An 18,749-nucleotide genomic window follows, 5' to 3' on the forward strand; every position below is an offset into this window, starting at 1 on the left:
GCGGCTATCTGCCAAGCCATCACAACACAACACGTTACGCACTAGTGTGAACGTTACCATCCTACTAATATTATAAACGCGAAAGTTTGTATGGATGATGGATGGATGTTTGTTACTCTTTCACGCAAAAACTACTGAATGGATTTTAATCAAACTTTACAATAATATAGCTTATACATCAGAATAACACATAGGCTACAATTTATAAACATATTGTTCGAAATAGTAATCCTGCGCAGACGAAGTCGCGGGCACCAGCTAGTACTAAATGTATGAAACCGATACCGTTCTGACGCGTCGTCACGTCACGACACATCAGACAAATATAAAACCACCTTTACAAGTGTTGTTGTTTCAAGATCGCTTGAAAAATGCCATATAGATATAGATAGTACAGAGGGCGCGTCTACACCATATTCGCAATAAAACAAAATGTACCTACTAACTACCATGCATGAAACAAAACTAGATACTGGTCTGGTCATTTCTGCGCCCCTCCAGGGTCTGCGCCCTGTGCCTGGGCACCGCTGGCACCGCCCTAGTTACGGCACTGGCGTCGACTGTTAAATAATAGAATATTGTTTTAAATTAATTTATTATCTAACTAAACGCAAGTGTAAGTATTGTGGGTACACCATAACGACCAAATAGGCGCTGCCTTGATACCACGTTCGACTAGACGTGACCGATGTACGTCGAGGCGAGCGTGGACAGGCCTCGTAGCACCCTCCGCCCGGTCGGTCCAGAGCCTCTCGGCCAGGGCCGCAGCCCGGGGCCACACGCGGCCGTCTAAGCCCCCACCACTCAGAGATGACGACCATACCGTTGCTTCTCCTCCTTCTACCCGCCATACAGAATTTCGGGCCCACGGTCGGTATTCATAAACACGCTGCCACGAATTAAACGGCACCCCTCCACTATCCTCATGCCAAGACCCTAATCCGCTGTTCAAATCCCAAGCATCTTCATGGGAGATGACAGTCCGAACACCGCTCACGTGCTTATGTGCCCACGCAACGTTCCGAGACTGCAAACCGATGCAACGAATATAATCTTTCAACTCCCCCTTTATTCGATCACTCAAGTGGGATGTCCACATCAGAGTCAGATTTGGTGATTTCCCGTTTGCGAACTCAAGTCGTTGCAAAGCTGACCGAGTGAACTCCAGCCAAAGATTCATCGGATCGCTGTCATTAAAATGTTCCTCCCAGCACCGTTCGGATACATCATCACCACCTATGTGGAAAATGTCATCTACTCCTGTTAGTTGAATTATTTCGGCGTATACTCTTTCAAGCAGCTCAAATACGCGAGGGTTGCGCGGATTGAGTTGTCCGCAAGGCGGGTCGTTGCAGTACGCGCTCCAAGGTTCTGCATCAATACAATGCGCGAGTGTTCGGAACCCTGAGCCGTCTCCCCATGCCCAGGCGCGGCCCACGTGCGCCGGAGTATCAATTTCAATTATGACGCGGATTCCTCGTAATCTCGCTCTACGCACCACAGCTCGGATATCATCTGGCGAGTACATTGCACTGACCCCATAAGCTCCAAAAATTGAAAGCTGCGGAACGCTACCTAACTGTAACGAAAATGCTTGAGAGTCGCTCGCATGCCAGTGAAACGTATTCAACTTGCAAGCGCCCATTGCATCTATCGTCCGTATTATATCATTTACTGGATAGAAGGTTCGAGCCGTATCTAGAAGTAGACCACGGTAGCTAAAACGTGGTGCATCTTCTATTTTTGCAGCTTCTAGAATAAGGAGAGTGCCCCGATAAGAATCTAACCATATCAATTGGGACAATGTTTCGAATGCGTGCCGAATACCACAAAAGGATTGTGCAAATATGTCTACTATTAGTGAGGTTCCCACGGTAGTTTTGGGGCGCAAGGCTAGCCGGTATCTTTCGTCTGTATTGATGCGCATACGAGGATCACTGGTGCCATTCAAATTTACTCGAACTTGGACACTTCGCCATTCTTCGAAACCGCGTTCTTTTCGCTCTAATGCCTTTAAATCATTGCGAAGCAACTGAAAAGCATCCTCTATGTGATTTCTTGTTATTTCAGAGACCGTACTATGAGCTATTTGCAGTTGTATAAGGTCTGTCCGGACAGGAACTGCTGTGGTTGATAAGCTGACTTGACCAGTCGGCTGTGGCCAAATCTGCATGGAGGCACACAACATGTTACAGGTTGTTAGAGACTGCATCTTGCTCGTCTCTCTCACTGATATAGGTACACACTTTTCGTTTATGCACTCCCAAGTCCATAATGGCAAATTGGTTCTGCAGGAGAAAGAGGAATTCCGATAAATTACTTAAATAAATAAAAACGTAATAAAATACAAATTCTTATTTATTACTCACGTCTGTAAAGTAATTTCCCAAAAGTTTGAAAAAAGTAAAATAAAAAGCTTAAAACAATACATGAGTGTTTAGACGTCCGTGTTAAATTTTCGTATAAATAAGCGACAAGCTTTTATAACATTTTCGAAACTTGCAAAATAACATTTTATGGCATTTCATCATCTTTGTATCAAAATAAAAATGACAATCTTTCAATGTCTCTCAACAGTTTGACAACCACATGCTTGCGCGCGTCGACATTTAAACACTTAGGGATGTCCAAGAAGCAGAGAGATTTCCTCTATGCGAAAACCCGAGAAATAAGTTCACATTACATTAAGTTTTTTTCCGGCGCAGAACCGGTCGTTGTGGAAATCCTTGAGGGTGGCCTTTGTCCATGTCTAGCAGTGGACGCCATTCGGCTGAAACAACGACGACGCGTCGAGATATCATTTAATTTATTTTATTCTTACTACTAGCTTTTGCTTGCAATATAATAAGTATTGTCCAACTACTTTACCTAAAGTTTAATCAATTAGAAACTGTACCTATCCCACAATATTTTTTTGACTAAAATAGTGAGACACATTATACACTCGGCATCAAATAAATCGCACCTCCCGCAACAAGCACTTTTCAAACGTATGCATCCTCACTTCCCACCAACATTGGTTCCATTTGAAAGCCTAGTTCTAACCTTCATCCCAAAAATGTGTTTTTAGAAGGACCCAGAGTCACTTCTTCAAAAAATAGGTGGTTACGCTTAAGCCAACTTTTAAGGCTATAAAACTGTTAAATTGGGATTAATCGCTATCCATCTGTTAAAAAGGACACGTAAGAACATTGTTTGGTTTTATAACCACAAAAATTGGTCTAATTGGTCCCAGAGGTGAGCCCCAAGTGAGGCCTTTTTTCAAGTCACACAGTACCTAATAATTGATTATAAAAAAAATTACGTGTGTTTTTCTTTAAGTTTATTGGGCTTTCAAATAACACCAATATTGTTGGGGCACCATGATTGTGTCAGAATAAAATCTTTAAACTTCGCGTCGCGGAAGGTGCGGTTTATTTGATGTTGAGTATATTTTTTGCATTTATTTTTTGGCTTGTTTATTTGGATTTTGCTAAATTATAGTGCCTTTGATTATTTAAATCATTAAAGATTGGCGCATATCCAATTACCTATCGTACATACCTGCTATAAATAAAAACAAGAATTTAATTTTATTAACGCAAAATTTTAATTCCACAACATTAAAAAAATACGTCGTCATGATTTATCATTTGGAGAAGTGGCTTGCAAACGTATGTAGATCATGTAGACACACAATACTACACCGAAAGTCCACGACGATAGCCCTATAACCATGACTGCAATGTTTTTGATCAGGTATATTTTGTATTTCCCGTACTGGCTGGGGTACCGAAGGCTGAGCTCCATCAGAGCCGGGAATACCAGGGCGAGGATTGTGGTGCAGAGGTTGCCAACGAAGGCGACGACCGGTGCTTGGAACGGTATGAGGTAGCAAACGAGAACTGAAATAAAAGACGATCATCATCATCATCATCATTTCAGCCACAGGACGTCCACTGCTGAACATTGGCCTCCCCCAATGACTTCCACATCGCACGGTTGGTAGCGGCCTGCATCCAGCGCCTTCCTGCTACCTTTATCAGGTCGCCCGTCCACCTTGTGGGTGGACGTTCCACGCTGCTCGAATTGGCTCGGAAACGTGGCCTCTCACTATAGGCCTTATATACAGAAGCTCAAAGTTGCACAGCGTGCTATGGAGAGGGCTATGCTCGGTGTTTCTTTACGAGATCGAATCAGAAATGAGGAGATCCGTAAACGAACTAAAGTCGCTGACATAACATAGCCCAACGGATTAGCAAGCTGAAGTGGCAGTGGGCAGGGTACATAGTACGCAGAACTGACGGCCGATGGGGCAGCAAGGTTCTGGAATGGAGGCCGCGTACCGGAAAAGACGATAGTTACAAGAAAACCCAAAGAACTCTGGCGGGAAAGCCTTTATAATATTTTGGGCGGGGAAAGCGTATTAATTATCTTGAAGCAGGAATTGAACACAAAATCAAAGCGATTTATTATTGAAATATTGCGTATCTTGTCAAAGAAGATGAACAGGCACTCACATGACATGAGAACAAATGTTGGTCTAGCAATGACCTCGATGATCTTCAGTGTTTTATCAGACGGCATATCCTCAGGTTTGCGGTTCTTGATCACCTCCAAAATAATATGGATGGCAGGGGTGCATTGAATGGGATACGCCAGCGCCACCGCCGCTAAGTATAAGCCTATAGCGACCAAAGCCGAGCTGTAGAAAAAAAAAATACAAAATTGTTTAAGTTTATTTGATTCCTTCCTTTAATTTTTTAGAGATAAAATATACTGTGTGTTTGTATCGGCAAAACTTGGAGCGAGATCAAAGGCGAAGCTCAAGACCGAACGCAATGGAGGATTGTGGACGCCCTCTGCCCCATCTAGGGGATATAGGACATAAGAGTGTTTGTATGAGATTTTAAATACTAACGGGTCATCAAAAGGAAGTGATCTCAAGACGTTTTCCTCCATCGCACCGAACGACCAGTATCCTAGCCCGCCGAGAACTATTGAGACCGCCGCGGGGATGGTTATACCAACTCGGATCACTCCGAACTTTTTCGTGAGCACTTTAGGGTCGACTATTGCTCTGTCTATGGCGAGAATCTGAAGGAAAAAGATAGGCACATAATACTAAATTGGTGTCTTTCAACGTTTTGAGAATGCAGAGAGTATAACAAAGACGGCAAATAATAAATAGTTTACCACACCGACTGCACTCAAGTTGAACAAACATGTCCCAAACGAAAACAGCACTGGTAAAACTCTAGATGTAGCGATGGTCAGGGAATCGCCTTGGGGATCTTTAAAAACGTGGTAGAACACTAAAATTAGCCCCACCAAGTTCATTACATTTCCTGCAAAAATAGCGCACATGTTAAAACAGCATTTTCAGAAGCATTTAGAGCATTGGTTCCCAAAGTGGGGGGCGCCCCCAAGGGGAGCAACTTAAAACACATTAGTTTACTAACCACACATAGAAACGTAACCCACAATCTTCAATGTGGTCATGTAGAACTCCATCAGTAAATAAGGAAATAGTAACACAAGCAACGCCGGCTTTGAGGATTCCCAGTCCATTATCTACAAAAAGAAGTACCATTTTGGATACCGACCGGACCGTGGCCTGGGCTTAAGGGCCGGTTTCCACCAAAGGCGGAGCGGAGAAGAGGGGAGTGACAGGCGGACGAATTTTTCTATCGAACTCGACAGCGGCGCACGGCGCGGCACGGAGCGGAAAAAGAAGTAGGAATAATGAAAGATTGGTGATCTAAAAGAAATACTTCTCCGCTACGCATTGGACAAACCGAGCCTAAGACCTTTACAAAAAAAATAATTATTATTGTAACGGAATAGGCACTAACGTCTCGTAAACTATCTGAAGTGAATGTGACGAATACAGTGCATATTCCCAGTTGACTCAACACCATAAAAGTTGCAACTAACGCTCTGAAACAAAAAATATGCACTTTCAAGATTAACAGAATAATTCGTAATATCAATAAAATATTCGCTTAAAGAAATGCCGTGCCTACAAATACTTATGCGAAACTGCGAGCTGGCAGTTGGCACTAGCACTACCCACCATAAACTTTTAACTTTTTTAATTAGCGTACAGTACAGTCGCGTACAGTACAGTCGCGTAGGTACATGTACCCGGAGCACAAATAAATATCGAAAATATCGCGCTTGCTTTTTAATGAGTTTTTCTTGATTCTTGTATGATACTTAGAGGTTTTGTTGGTTAAGATTTGTGATGATTCTATAATTAATTAAATGCTTTACATTAGATAGATAAGTACTTACGGGCCGCGATTCCCAATACATCGGAATATCGGTGGACCATTCAGGACCGCCATACGAAAACCGTATCTGTACGAGATATGAGGTATCCTTAACTGGCGGCTGACTTCATTTAAGCAGTTAAGCTGGAATCATCAAAATTCTTATAAAATTCACATTTCCTGAAATTAGGTGCTTGTCAAGGAGAGTTTCGGAGGTTTATGGTTTATCTGAAGCTAGCTATTTTAAAAGTTAGTATGCATAGAATTTGTTACCAGTGTTAAATGCATGTGCACGATAAGAATGCCAGCAAAGGTAATAAGCAGAGGGCCGAGCACGATGCCAACCTGACTGACAGCAAGGGGCATTCCTAGCATGCCCGCACCAAACATAGATCTAATAAGGTTCACGTACGCCATTTTTGTCCTGTGAACGAGGTTTATTATGCTGCTATAAGAAATAATACAAAAATTCACAATGTAAAGGTCGTGACACAAGCAATACAAGCATACCCAATTGGCGATCTTGGTTCCCTATGTTCTCTTGGGTCGAAGTCATCGTCAAGTGATGGGTTTCTTGAGGGTAGACGGGCCAATCTTATGTCTACAGATGATCGTTCGTCTAACCGTTTTATAGTAGTTTTGCTTACAGCTTCAAAAGCGGCCCTGTAAAGAAAGAAAACGCAAAATTATTTTACAGTTTATTTTGCCTGAGGGTAAACATAAAAGAATGCTAACGAACATGTCGTTAAATCTTGATCAACAGCTTAGGACGAATGATTTTGATGGCCGATGATAACATTCCTAAATAAATTCTAGAATGTGATTTAAGGAAATAGTTAGGGTAACCCTAAATTAATTTAGTTGCCCAATTTTGACTTTAGATTTCTTTCATGTAGTTGACTTGGATTGTGATTGGTATAGCCTGACCAGGAACATAAAAACCCTGGCATAGAGGCGCGTCAATTGCATTTGATAGTGCAACACTGAGTACAGTCGTACCTGTGTTAAATTAATAGGCTAACTTTATGTATCAGGATTCAGGATTACGTCCTAATTAATTGATATTTTCATAAATTAACGAATAAAGATTATATAGGTAATCTGGTTTAAATAAATTAAATGAAACCATCAATCGAGCTAGTTTGATTTATTTTATTATTCATCAATAATCAAATTCAGAACTTGAATATTCAACTGCAATGTCTGCTCATGAACGCTTCAAACTCGGTACTTCTTTCCCAATTCCATAAAATTCAACACTCTGAAAGTGACAAAAAACTTTAAAATAGGTATTTGAAACAAACCACAGCTAATTTTCATAGTGGACTGTACTATACGATAAACATGTCAGTCAATTTGACAACCTTTGTCGGAAACATTATTCAATGAAAATATTGTCCGAACCCTTAGTATTTCTCTTCGATAAATACTTTAACACATTGTGAACCACTTTTCTTTCACGACTGTAAAAAGATTTTAGCAATTTAATTCACAAAATCAATTGCGCACATTTAAAATAAAGTTTGTTTACACTTTGACAGCAATAGACTGACATGCAAGGTGACATGTCAATGAAGTTTTCAGTTACTGTTGCCATTAAAAGAAATTAGTACCACTAGTTTTCCGCAACATGGCGAGGGTTTTTATGTTCCTGGTCAGGCTATAGATGAAACGTTTTTACCAAAAAGGTATATTTTGGTCTTGAAGACTTGTTTTCTGTATGTCATAGCTTGTGCCTACTGTATAGAAATAAAGAAAACAAAATGTCACTAACTGACTGTCACATCTGTCAACTCAGCTGGTTTTTTGTCTATGGCTCGAAAATTTGACAGCTTTCGTATTGGTGAAGGCGGAATAGATTTATTTCGTTTCTTATTTTCATGATCTATTACTTTTTAGTGTGTAATACATCTTCAAAATATGATGTCCACTACAGAAGGAGAACTAGACATCGAGGTATCCCATGAACGGGAAGAGGGAGAGGTTAGAAAACAAGTTTTATATCGAGCGTCTTTGTGCAGTTTTTTGGTTTTAGCTTCTAACTGAATGTTTGTAGGCCAACAAAATTCACACCTTTGAGTCTTTAAGGGTTTGAAACATTGTACTGATAAGGAAGAGAACTTTATTACTAATAAAAGAGAAACTTTCGTGTCATGACGTTTGGGCGTAGATTAAAGACTTATAAAAAATGTTTGTCCGTTTCAGTTGGAGGATTCTGATGTAGAAGAGGGTACTTATATACCGTTGACCCGTCCAGAGGCCTTCAACCCGCCTTCTCTGGTTAATATGCAAATACAAGACGAGCAGAGTGACGAGGCGTCGTCTCACGAGTCGACGGCATCGGACTCGGACGAGGAGCCGCGGCGTCGGCCCAAGCGCACTAAGCTGCGCCTGCGCCGGCCCCAGCCCCAGGGCCAGCCGGACAAAAAAGACAAATACAATGTTTGGTGCAAGGCTTTGCAGGTATACACCGAAGATTTTACTGTTCAAGAAGTGCCTAAGATGGCTATGCCTTCAACTAAGTATTATTTTCTTACTCGATTTTTTTTAATTTTAGGAGGATCTGTTAACAGAAGACATGGTCAGCTGTGATGTTACAAAAAAAAGCGATTATGGTGTTGAATCTTATGACTACACAATTAAGTATAGATTAGACGATAATTATATCTCTAAGAAAGTATTTACAAATGATAAAGACTTAGATGTCGATCGCACATCAAATAAGCGGAGGCATGTGGACCGGACTAATGTTAAGCTGAGGTTAGGCAAACGATTCAATGCCCACCAGGAGATGAGGGCAAAAGAAAAGCCACGGTATTTGCCAGATTTAGTCATGACGTCGCAAGATCCTATCGATCAAATTGCCAATGAAATAGCTGTAAACTTGGATGAAGAAAAGAAGGAATTAGTTGGTAAGAAAATTATAACATTTGAAAGAATAAAATAAGATAGAGCTATGGACTTATTGACTTTAAATGGCTGACATAAAACATTATTTTGATACTTGATAATCATAGGTGTCTAATAAGATCACTAAGCTTTTCATAATAAGATTTTTATTATAAAATTAATCTGCAATTGTTCATTTCATTTTACAGTAAGGATTGTACAAGTATTAGGTGCACACAAAGCTATGGAAATATACAAAGACACACAGAGGGTTGAAGCAGATGGTGGGATGCTTGTTATGGTAAGTCCTTTTGCAATTTGTTGTATACAATGTACTGATAATTCAATCAATTGACTTCTAGTTTATATTTCTTCTTTGGCATCTCCTAGTGTCCAGTCAATTTTTGGTTACCACTTTAGTTTTCGTTGCGGGTCCAATGACAGTTTAACTTTCCCCCGGGACAAACTTGACCTTCACTGGTTGGGTTTTTATTGGCATTCAAGCTGTAGATCTGGCTACACAGGAGTTGCAGCGGTGGGAACGAGAGTTAAGAATAGTCCCATAACTGTTTTAGTTTTATGGATACCTTGTTACCTTTCTATTTTTTTATTTACAGAATGGTACACGTCGTCGCACGCCAGGGGGTATTTACTTCTTCCTTCTAAAGCGCGACAACGACGTCTCCCAAGAGATGGTGAACCAGATCTTCATAGAGGACCGTAAAGAAACCGTGCGTAAGATCAAGAAGTCCAGGGCGAAGACCCGCCAGAAGGTCATGGAGCAGCTTAAACAGAGTCTCACTGGTAAGTTTAAAAGAAAACCTGTAGGCCTGGGATGCGCGCCGTGATAAGCGGTTATCACGCTATTTTATCGATTTCGCTCATACATTTTGACGTCGATAAAATGTATCACGGCGCGCATTCTAGCCCTTGAGGTTGTCAATTTGTTTTTTCTAATGGGAAACAAACGTCCGTCGGACAGTCTTTGATAATATTGATAGGGTAGTCTACACTACCAGTCAAATGACACACTAAATAGACCTCAGAATGTAATCTCTAGCCAAAAGAAATCTGATTTCACTCAGGTTACCAACTCAAAATAATTAGTTTTAGGGTATTGAAATGTTAGGGTTTTTAAAGAGCTGTGGTGTCTTGAAATTGCTTGTTAAGGCAACCCAACCAACCCAATTTAGGGCTTAAGTTCTTCTTTTTCTCCTCTGTGGCTATTGTGTTTTTCCACATTTGCCTATGTCACGTTATCATAGCAATTACACACGTATATTAAATTATAAACCTTGAGATCGAGTGCTGTCATTTTTGTCTATGCTTTCAGATTCCGAGCTCCCCTCGTTACTATCCAGAGGCGAAGCGACCGTCCAATCTGAACACGGCTCGAACCCGCCGCCGTCGCCCGCCACCGATGCGCGGGAGTGTTCCAGCGACACCGATGCGCACGATCTCGACGCAGCCTCCCCCGCGCGACCCCTCTCCCCCCTTCCCGACCGGACCGGCCGCAACATTCAAGAATACGAAGACGACGACTTCCTCGAAGTCATGTGCAACGACGATATGGACTTGTTCTAATTGGTGCCCACTTTAACGCTGCTAGTTGGTAAGTCGAACCGTTTCGGATGAGTGGCCGATGTACGTCACTGTTAAGGGTTAGTGAAACGCCTGATGGACCTTTTCGCGAGGCCTAAGAACTGACTGATCCAGTCTTAAATTTTAGATAGATTTTCTAAATTACTGTGACTAAAACTAAATTTTGAAATAGGCCCAAAGTTAAACGCGACATTGGTGATGTTAAAATTAAAACTTGCCAAAATTCAGATGTTACAGTCTCGAATGTTAGCGTTGCAAGCTGCGATGCCTGTGTATAAGGCTGAATGCCCTTACTCTGAAATCTATAATAGTTACCTAGAATAAGTCTTGATTTTACACCTTTATAAATAAAGGGCTTCTGTATTTATTTTATTATTTGCGTTCTTTCATTGCACCCTCCATAAAATGATCAACGTACAGGAACGTAGGACCGAATGGTGGATTTTAAATAGGTATAGATTTGTATAACCTGTCGTTTGACTATCGGATAAAATACCATGTTGGGCGCCACTTTTACATCTGTGTGAAAATACTTGGCACGGGCCTTAACGGTCGATTCGAGCTGTTGAAATGGGATGAGCTATTAATTTTTTATAGACTAGATTACAAACCAAGTTTAATTATCCATTACACATACAGTCATAACTTGGCATAGTGCCTCAAAACTCTTTTTCCGTGTATGTACATGTGTTTTTATTTTCTTTTATTACCTCTACTTCAAGTTAAAAATAAGCAACTTGTTATTTCTGTAAAATATTTTGTTATGCACTTACTTGTATTTATATCTTTTTGTTAATTTAAGTTCACGATTAGAAATTGTCTATTCAATAGAATAAGAAATTGGTATCACTTGTGCAGTGCATAAAGTGATATTAACAAATGAGAAAATCATGTTAAGTGTGTTCTATAAGGATTTCGTAGGAATGGTCTGAATGTATTTTGGCCAGTATTGGAGAAATGAGTTTGTCAGGAATAGTTCTATGTCAATATTATGGTGCCCCATTTTAAAAATGTATATTTTATAACTAAGGCCGTGAAGATCACGACTTAACGAAATATACGCACACTGTCCAGGTTATAGGAAGCAATAATCTGTTTATGTATTAAGTAATATCATACTTGTCACTATTACCATACATACCAAAGCATCAAAATCTCCTGAACTAGGTGGACAGAACACAAACTACTATAAAACCACTATTGTTTACACTTTGATCTCAAAATGAGGATTGAAAAGGAATTGGAATTCTTACTATTGGTTAACCACACTACACATTATTAGAATGTAAAAGTGGATAAAAATGAACATATTGTGAATCTGTTTACGATGTAAATTAACTTGTAATTTATAAACAAGATGAGCGATTTGTAAATTGGGCATTATGGTGTTCACATCCGCCTAAAAATATTTTTTATAACAGAATCCCAACTGTGGGTCAAATATCTTTGGCTGTAAAAATAGCTGTAGTAGTAGACAATAATAGCTTACTATCGTATGTGATCGGCGCACCCAGAGCTGTTGGCAGAAGCGAACATATTTTAGAATTTAGCTGAAATCAAAATTATTGCTGATTGAGGTGTATTCCTAAAATTAAAAGAAAAATAAAATAAAAATAAAGTCCTACACTTTTGACTATATTTTTGGCAGATTAAATGATTGGAGTAGGTAGGCTGTTTTTCAGTATGTGATTACTATGCTATCACAACCTCTTCTAGTGTTTGTAAAACGTAATTAATTAGGTACGTGCACATTTTGTAAATGATTTAATTTAAAGGTATTTTATGTTACCAGTGCATGTTCACACTGTGTGACATAATTTTTAATCGGAACACTGACTGTCTTGTCTTGTTGTATCGACCATTGTAAATTAAGTTATTAACAATGTACCATCTTATGTAGTTATAACAATAAGAGGTGTTATTTTGCAAAAATGTATTACAGATGTGTTGACTCATTTAATTTGTCTATGATTATAATATCCGTATGCAACCTTATCAAACGGGAATAAGTATGTTCGTTACATTTAGTATGAAAGTGTATACAATGTCTTATGAAAGTAAAGCATAGATAGCACTTTGTAGATATTATAAGCCTTACATTTTGTAAGTTTTAAAGACTGTCAGGTCTCCTGGGTCGCGCCATAACGCCTCAAAATGTTTCAAGTATGCTTTTATTAGATGAAACATAACACAATGGTAACTGTTTGTGAACCATGTTATATGGTAATGAGTGATTTTAATGATTGTCTTTTATAAGGAAGAGATACAAAAGATTGTGAATTATGGGAGTGTACAGTTTCTGGTTATTATTAGGACAGACTCAGAACTACTTTATATAATAAAAAAATTGAAAATACCCTGTTTTGTTTCTATTGATACCACTACAAACCCCAAAATTTTGTGACATTCAGGTGGCATGCTAAATAAATTAATATTATTATTACAATAACAAAAAGTGTGTGAATAAAATATTTTATTGCTTTTCACCCTACCTCATAAGATTACTAATAATAATTGAAGACATAAGATGGACTTTAGTAATACGAGTAAATGCATTATAGTTAAATAGTGTAGTGAACACAAAACCTAAGTAAACTAAACATTTCTATACATTAATGTCATTAATTCAGGTACTGGAACTCCATTTTTCTTAAACATATAGCACCCAGAGCACATTCCAGGTTAATTGTTCCACAAGGCATTTGGGCAGTAAAGCTTACGGGAAATCTAGCATCTGAAAACAAAAATGCAATGCTATTTTAAAAGCTCACTTGATGAAAAAATATTGTTTATAAAGAGTGTACTATTTATAGCAACAAAAACTAAATAATTATCAATATTCCAAGTAAGACTTTAATTTTTTTATGAATTTTAATTGTAAAACATAGTCCTTCTAAATAAGAAAGAACATAAAATGCCCCTACTCTCCTAGCCTTTATTTTATTGAGTATTGAAACTACAGTCCCCAAGAGAGAATTAACCTAGGTTGGGGACCACTAAGAATACTTAGTTTTACTTTATTTGAATATAATTTTTTATATTTTGTTTACTTACAAGTTGTGGAAGGCACTTCTCTACGTGTTCAAGGTCTACTCGGTCGCAGCTCTCTCGCAACGCCTGACTGGATGCCCTGAGGCAAGTCTCCGTCACCAGGCACTTTGCCACTTCAACAACCAGTGATAAGGCATCATTGCCTAGTTTAGTTTTGTTGTCTTGGAAGGACCCGTTTAGTAGATCTTTTATTATGTCCTGCAAAGTAAGATCACTCAGAGTATATGGATTTGCTTGATCTAACTTAATCCGAATTGAACTGAATGAACATGTAAAGAATCTTTGAAAAGGTAGAAGGAATATTTCAGTATGAATTTATATTCACTATTCAAGCTGCAATTTATAATAAATCAATGGTCCTATGTCGAAATAATGAAAAAATATCAAACAAATTGAATTTAACTTTTCACTCACTAACCTGCTTGATCGTACTCTTGACGTTGGAAGTAACAGACGCAGGATCGATTTTTTCATCGTCATTTTCATTGCAATTGCGCGCCATGGCGACAAAAATTAATTTTTTTGAAATAGAAACAACAATCAAGAAAACACTTTGCAAGCGTATTTTGACGTTTGAATTTTCGTTCGGAAATCCCTCCCAATCCGATTTTGTTTTTTAATGTTTGTAGCTCGGTCGTAAGCATATTCAGCCACCACTTGAATGCTATTGGAGGAGAAGGAAACCTATTCTCCAATCTGTCCTGTCAGACAGTGGCGGCGTAGCATGTGTTGGCACCCGGGGCGATGACCCCCCCCCCCCCTGTCATTAGTCATAAGGCACCCCCCAGGATTTCGAAGTTACCTAGCGATTCGAAGATGAAAGACAATCGCATCTCCCCCCCCCCCCTAACATGACAATAATATAAGACCGTATCATTTGCCCATTTGCCATGCAGATGCGCCAGTGAGTACTAATCTGCGCGACTTGTGTCACCCCCTGATGCTTGGCACCGGGGCGGACCGTTATAATTTGCATGTATGCAGTGATATACAGGGTGACTGGAACTGAACCCGCCATAGCTAATACGCGTATAGAGGAGGTCATTTGCTAATTATTGAACCTTACTTTCTATAGTTAAAGTTTTATAGTTAAGGAGATATGTCAATTTTTAGACTTTTTTCAGATTTTTCCGAAATTTGACCTAAAAACTGCTTCAATTTATTTTCTCGCGTGATTTCAACAGTTTTTTTTTATTTGATATTAATATCGAATATGTCTTTATTCAAATAAAATAAATTTCTGATCCAAATAATGATTGAATAGCTAGTTACGAGCCGCCAAAGTCTAACAAAAGTACAAACCACTATAAATAATTCTACTTCGAATTCGATTGAAACAAAACTTAATGGTGATAATGGATTGCCAATGATCTTAAAAATATCTCTAGCTTCTCTTCGTTCCAATGATATATCACACGTTGTAATTAGATATTGAAATTTGTCAAAAATTCAAAGTTTATGGAAGACAATGGAGTAATAATACAAAAATTATCCATACAGTTTACTTTGAATTTTTTAAACTCTTTTCATCATAATTTGATTATTGTTTTTAAATTCATTTTTCAAAAAACACACAAAAATAGTTATGAAAAAGAGTATAGCAGAAAATATGAGCTGTTTGAAGAAACTTTGTATGGATAATTTTCGTATTATTACTCCATTTTCTTCCATAAACTTTGAATTTTTAATCAATTTCAATATCTAATTACTACGTGTGATATATCATTGGAAAGAAGAGAAGCTAGAGATATTTTTAAGATCATTGGCAATCCATTATCACCATTAGTTTTTTTTTAAATCGAATTCGAACTTGAATTTTTATCGTGGTTTGTACTTTTGTTGAACTTTGACGGCTCGTAACTAGTTATTGAATCATTATCTAGATCTGAAATTTATTTTATTTAACTAAAGGTTTATTCGATATTAGTATCAAATAAAAAAATCGGTTAAAATCATGTGAGAAAAAAAAATTAAGCAGTTTTTAGGTCAAATTTCGGAAAAATCTGAAAAAAGTATAAAAATTGACATATCTCCTAAACTATAAAACTTTAGTCATTGAAAGTAGGGTTGAATAATTAGCAAATGACCTCCTCTATACGCGTATTAGCTATGGCGGGTTCAGTTCCAGTCACCCTGTATAGCCCTCCATAAGCAAGTAAATTATGCTATATTACAGAATAACACACGCAAATTAAGAAAATAGTTTAATAAATAACGGAATAACCACCTAAGATTCACTTAGCACAAGAAGTTTCAATAAATACATCATTCTTTCCTTTACATCTTGGTACGACTTATTCGTTAAGCTTTCAGTCAACACTTCTAACACGTTCTTCTCATCGAGGATTTCTAAAATAGTTTTGTTTGTATCTTTTCTCTCTTCTTTTGTGAGGTTGATTTTCAGCATTTCAAGGATGAGCTTGTCTTCGTCCCTCGTCCACTCCGGGATTTCTGATTTGATGGTCTCGTCTTCAAACATAATAATCATCGACCTTTCCGAGGCGTCGGAATCCTCAGGTTCTGATTTGCACGTGATCTGTGGTAAGAAGTCCGGTTCGGAAGGCGGCTCCTGCAAGAAAAAATAAAAATATTTATGGAGCCAAATATTCGGAGTTACGCTTAAAAGCGATAATGCAATTAAAATTTGAGACCCTTATGTATTTAATTTGGGGGAACTATTATGATTTATTTTCCATAATAATCCTGCACAAAATAAAGAAAATGATTTACCACTTTAGTGCAAGGGGTAGTACTAAAGTTGTCTTCTACGGCAGTTTGTAGTGGCGCTTCACTATCAGTAGGCATTTCAATGTCTTCTTCATCACTGTAAACAATATTTTTAATATTATTCCTTTTGGTAAGAATTCAAAATATCTGCACCTGAGTTACGAATCAGTCTTATTAAGCCGGGTATAGACGGGTGTAATGTAATTAATCCACAGTGTAATGTAACACGAATTCTACGCGTGGACGGCACTATGAGCGTTACATATAAAGTGCTGCCCGTACTATTTCCATTACATTACACGATACATTCCAATACGCATTACACTTATCTGTACCCGGCCTTAGATGTACATATTTTATTTATTTAAATCATACATTCCCTTAAAAACAATTCTAGCATTCACAAACCTCGACGAATGGTCAGCTTCGTAGTCTGTAGCCGCTTGCGGCGCGGCGGTGTCGGTGAGAATCGTCACGATGTCAGCTGGAGCGGCAGCGGTCGCTAATGGTGTCGCTTGAGGAACTGATGTTGATTTTTCAGGTGGTGTGGTCTCTGCAGTGACTGGTGAGGCGTCTGTTGTCCTAAAAGTTTTAGGATTCGTAAGTGTCATGTCATTAAGTTAGCAATAGAATAAAATTGTGACATTGAGTCTTAATCGTATAGATAAGGGTCTCTAACACCATCGGTAGTTGTTTACCCTGAGCGAATGGTGTAAATAGTCGTACATCGTATCAGGCAGTGCCTGAGGCATGGGAGCGGCGTGGGAGTTTTGATTTTGACATAATATGTCATGTCATATAATGACATGACAGAGCATACAAATCTGAAGTCCCGATGACATTTGACGTAAAAAGAACACCCTCCCGTGCCGCTCCCATACCTCGGGCAGTGCCTGAGTTAAGCGATAGAACTACTTGTCGCTAGATTTGTTCTGACCGTTCATTGTGGAAAACCTTGGGGGAGGCCTTTGTCCAGCAGTGGACGTCATTTGGCTGAAACGAACGAACGACTATACTGGATACTAGATTTGGAACTAATCCTAATCTAGCGACAATATTGGGAACTACGAACTTCTTGCGTCTCGCGACTGTTTTAGCTCTAATACTCGCTAGGGCACCTGCGACTAACTTCTTCTCGGGAACTCGTATCCAGTTTCTAGCTAGAGGTGGGATAAGTGGCTAGGGCTTCCGCGACCTGTTTCTTGAAGTTCCAGCGCGGGAACAGTTCAGCGACAAAACTATCAATACAACGCACTTCTTGCTTATGCTAGGGCTGCTGCGACTTACTTCTGCGAGCTCCGGTGCGGGAACAAATCGAAGGTATACGCCGCGAGCGCGGGGTGGCCCTGCATGTGCAGTAGTAACACACCACACATCTGGCACGGCGCCCACGGGCCCGCGAACAGGCGAGACAGTTGGTTGAGGATGTTGAACTTCTTCTCTTTGTTTGTCACGTGTTCCTGTGGAGGATGCTGATGTGAATGACAACTTCAACCTATTAGGCTGGTTTTAGTCACGCTGATCCACGCTGACCGTCAGCGCTGACAGCCGAATTGTATGAAGCGTCGGCGCCGAGCGATCAGCGCAGTGCCGTAACTAGGGCGGTGCCAGCGGTGCCCAGGCACAGGGCGCAGACCCTGGAGGGGCGCAGAAATGACCAGACCAGTATCTAGTTTTGTTTCATGCCTGGTAGTTAGTAGGTACATTTTGTTTTATTGCGAATATGGTGTAGACGCGCCCTCTGTACTATCTATATCTATATGGCATTTTTCAAGCGATCTTGAAACAACAACACTTGTAAAGGTGGTTTTATATTTGTCTGATGTGTCGTGACGTGACGACGCGTCAGAACGGTATCGGTTTCATACATTTAGTACTAGCTGGTGCCCGCGACTTCGTCTGCGCAGGATTAGTATTTCGAACAATATGTTTATAAATTGTAGCCTATGTGTTATTCTGATGTATAAGCTATATTATTGTAAAGTTTCATTAAAATCCATTTAGTAGTTTTTGCGTGAAAGAGTAACAAACATCCATCCATCATCCATACAAACTTTCGCGTTTATAATATTAGTAGGATGGTAACGTTCACACTAGTTCGTAACGTGTTGTGTTGTGATGGCTTATGTATGGAACCGATACAGTTCTGACGCGTCACGTCACGACACATCAGACAAATATAAATCCACCTTGTCTTGCTCGCAATATTACATACACAAACAAAAG

At 39.3% G+C, this 18,749-nt stretch overlaps 5 protein-coding genes across 6 annotated transcripts in view; 1 reads left to right on the plus strand and 4 right to left on the minus strand.

The window, feature by feature from the left end:
• Positions 1 to 604: 604 nt before the first annotated feature.
• LOC135080254 (probable beta-hexosaminidase fdl) lies at positions 605 to 2,282 on the minus strand. The gene has a single exon (XM_063974939.1). It carries the CDS (start codon positions 2,210 to 2,212, stop codon positions 605 to 607), a length of 1,608 nt encoding a protein of 535 aa, XP_063831009.1. The 5' UTR covers positions 2,213 to 2,282.
• Positions 2,283 to 3,565: 1,283 nt separating this feature from the next.
• Positions 3,566 to 7,076, minus strand: LOC135079736 (proton-coupled amino acid transporter-like protein CG1139). 2 transcript variants are annotated; one of them, XM_063974344.1, is made up of 10 exons: positions 6,994 to 7,076; positions 6,765 to 6,917; positions 6,600 to 6,678; positions 6,277 to 6,398; positions 5,835 to 5,919; positions 5,442 to 5,553; positions 5,176 to 5,327; positions 4,901 to 5,076; positions 4,500 to 4,684; positions 3,566 to 3,884 (listed from the first exon to the last, which is right to left on the minus strand). In XM_063974344.1, coding segments are annotated over exons 1-10 (1,332 nt in total). In that variant the 5' UTR covers positions 6,996 to 7,076; the 3' UTR covers positions 3,566 to 3,618. The 2 variants fall into 2 exon arrangements, with proteins under 2 accessions (XP_063830414.1, XP_063830413.1); XM_063974343.1 differs by having other exon boundaries at positions 6,528 to 6,678.
• Positions 7,077 to 8,053: 977 nt separating this feature from the next.
• Positions 8,054 to 11,120, plus strand: LOC135080070 (phosphorylated adapter RNA export protein). The gene is made up of 6 exons (XM_063974745.1): positions 8,054 to 8,237; positions 8,460 to 8,717; positions 8,812 to 9,166; positions 9,353 to 9,444; positions 9,761 to 9,947; positions 10,477 to 11,120. Exons 1-6 carry the CDS (start codon positions 8,175 to 8,177, stop codon positions 10,725 to 10,727), a joined length of 1,206 nt encoding a protein of 401 aa, XP_063830815.1. The 5' UTR covers positions 8,054 to 8,174; the 3' UTR covers positions 10,728 to 11,120.
• Positions 11,121 to 13,201: 2,081 nt separating this feature from the next.
• On the minus strand, positions 13,202 to 14,386 carry LOC135080071 (centromere protein X-like). Its single transcript, XM_063974746.1, has 3 exons — positions 14,215 to 14,386; positions 13,800 to 13,994; positions 13,202 to 13,479 (listed from the first exon to the last, which is right to left on the minus strand). The coding sequence occupies exons 1-3, from the start codon at positions 14,296 to 14,298 to the stop codon at positions 13,462 to 13,464; spliced, it is 297 nt and encodes a 98-aa protein (XP_063830816.1). The 5' UTR covers positions 14,299 to 14,386; the 3' UTR covers positions 13,202 to 13,461.
• Positions 14,387 to 15,987: 1,601 nt separating this feature from the next.
• LOC135080068 (uncharacterized) overlaps positions 15,988 to 18,749 on the minus strand; it is a 30,889-nt gene continuing 28,127 nt past the window's right edge. Inside the window, exons 19-22 of the mRNA XM_063974744.1 lie at positions 17,811 to 17,983; positions 16,932 to 17,105; positions 16,527 to 16,620; positions 15,988 to 16,365 (exon numbers count right to left, since the gene is read on the minus strand). Of these exons, the coding sequence (XP_063830814.1) occupies positions 16,024 to 16,365; positions 16,527 to 16,620; positions 16,932 to 17,105; positions 17,811 to 17,983 (783 nt within the window). The 3' untranslated portion in view covers positions 15,988 to 16,023. The remainder of the gene's footprint in view (positions 16,366 to 16,526; positions 16,621 to 16,931; positions 17,106 to 17,810; positions 17,984 to 18,749) is intronic.

Source organism: Ostrinia nubilalis, chromosome 17 (assembly GCF_963855985.1).
Source record: "Ostrinia nubilalis chromosome 17, ilOstNubi1.1, whole genome shotgun sequence".
Lineage (NCBI taxonomy): Eukaryota > Metazoa > Arthropoda > Insecta > Lepidoptera > Crambidae > Ostrinia > Ostrinia nubilalis.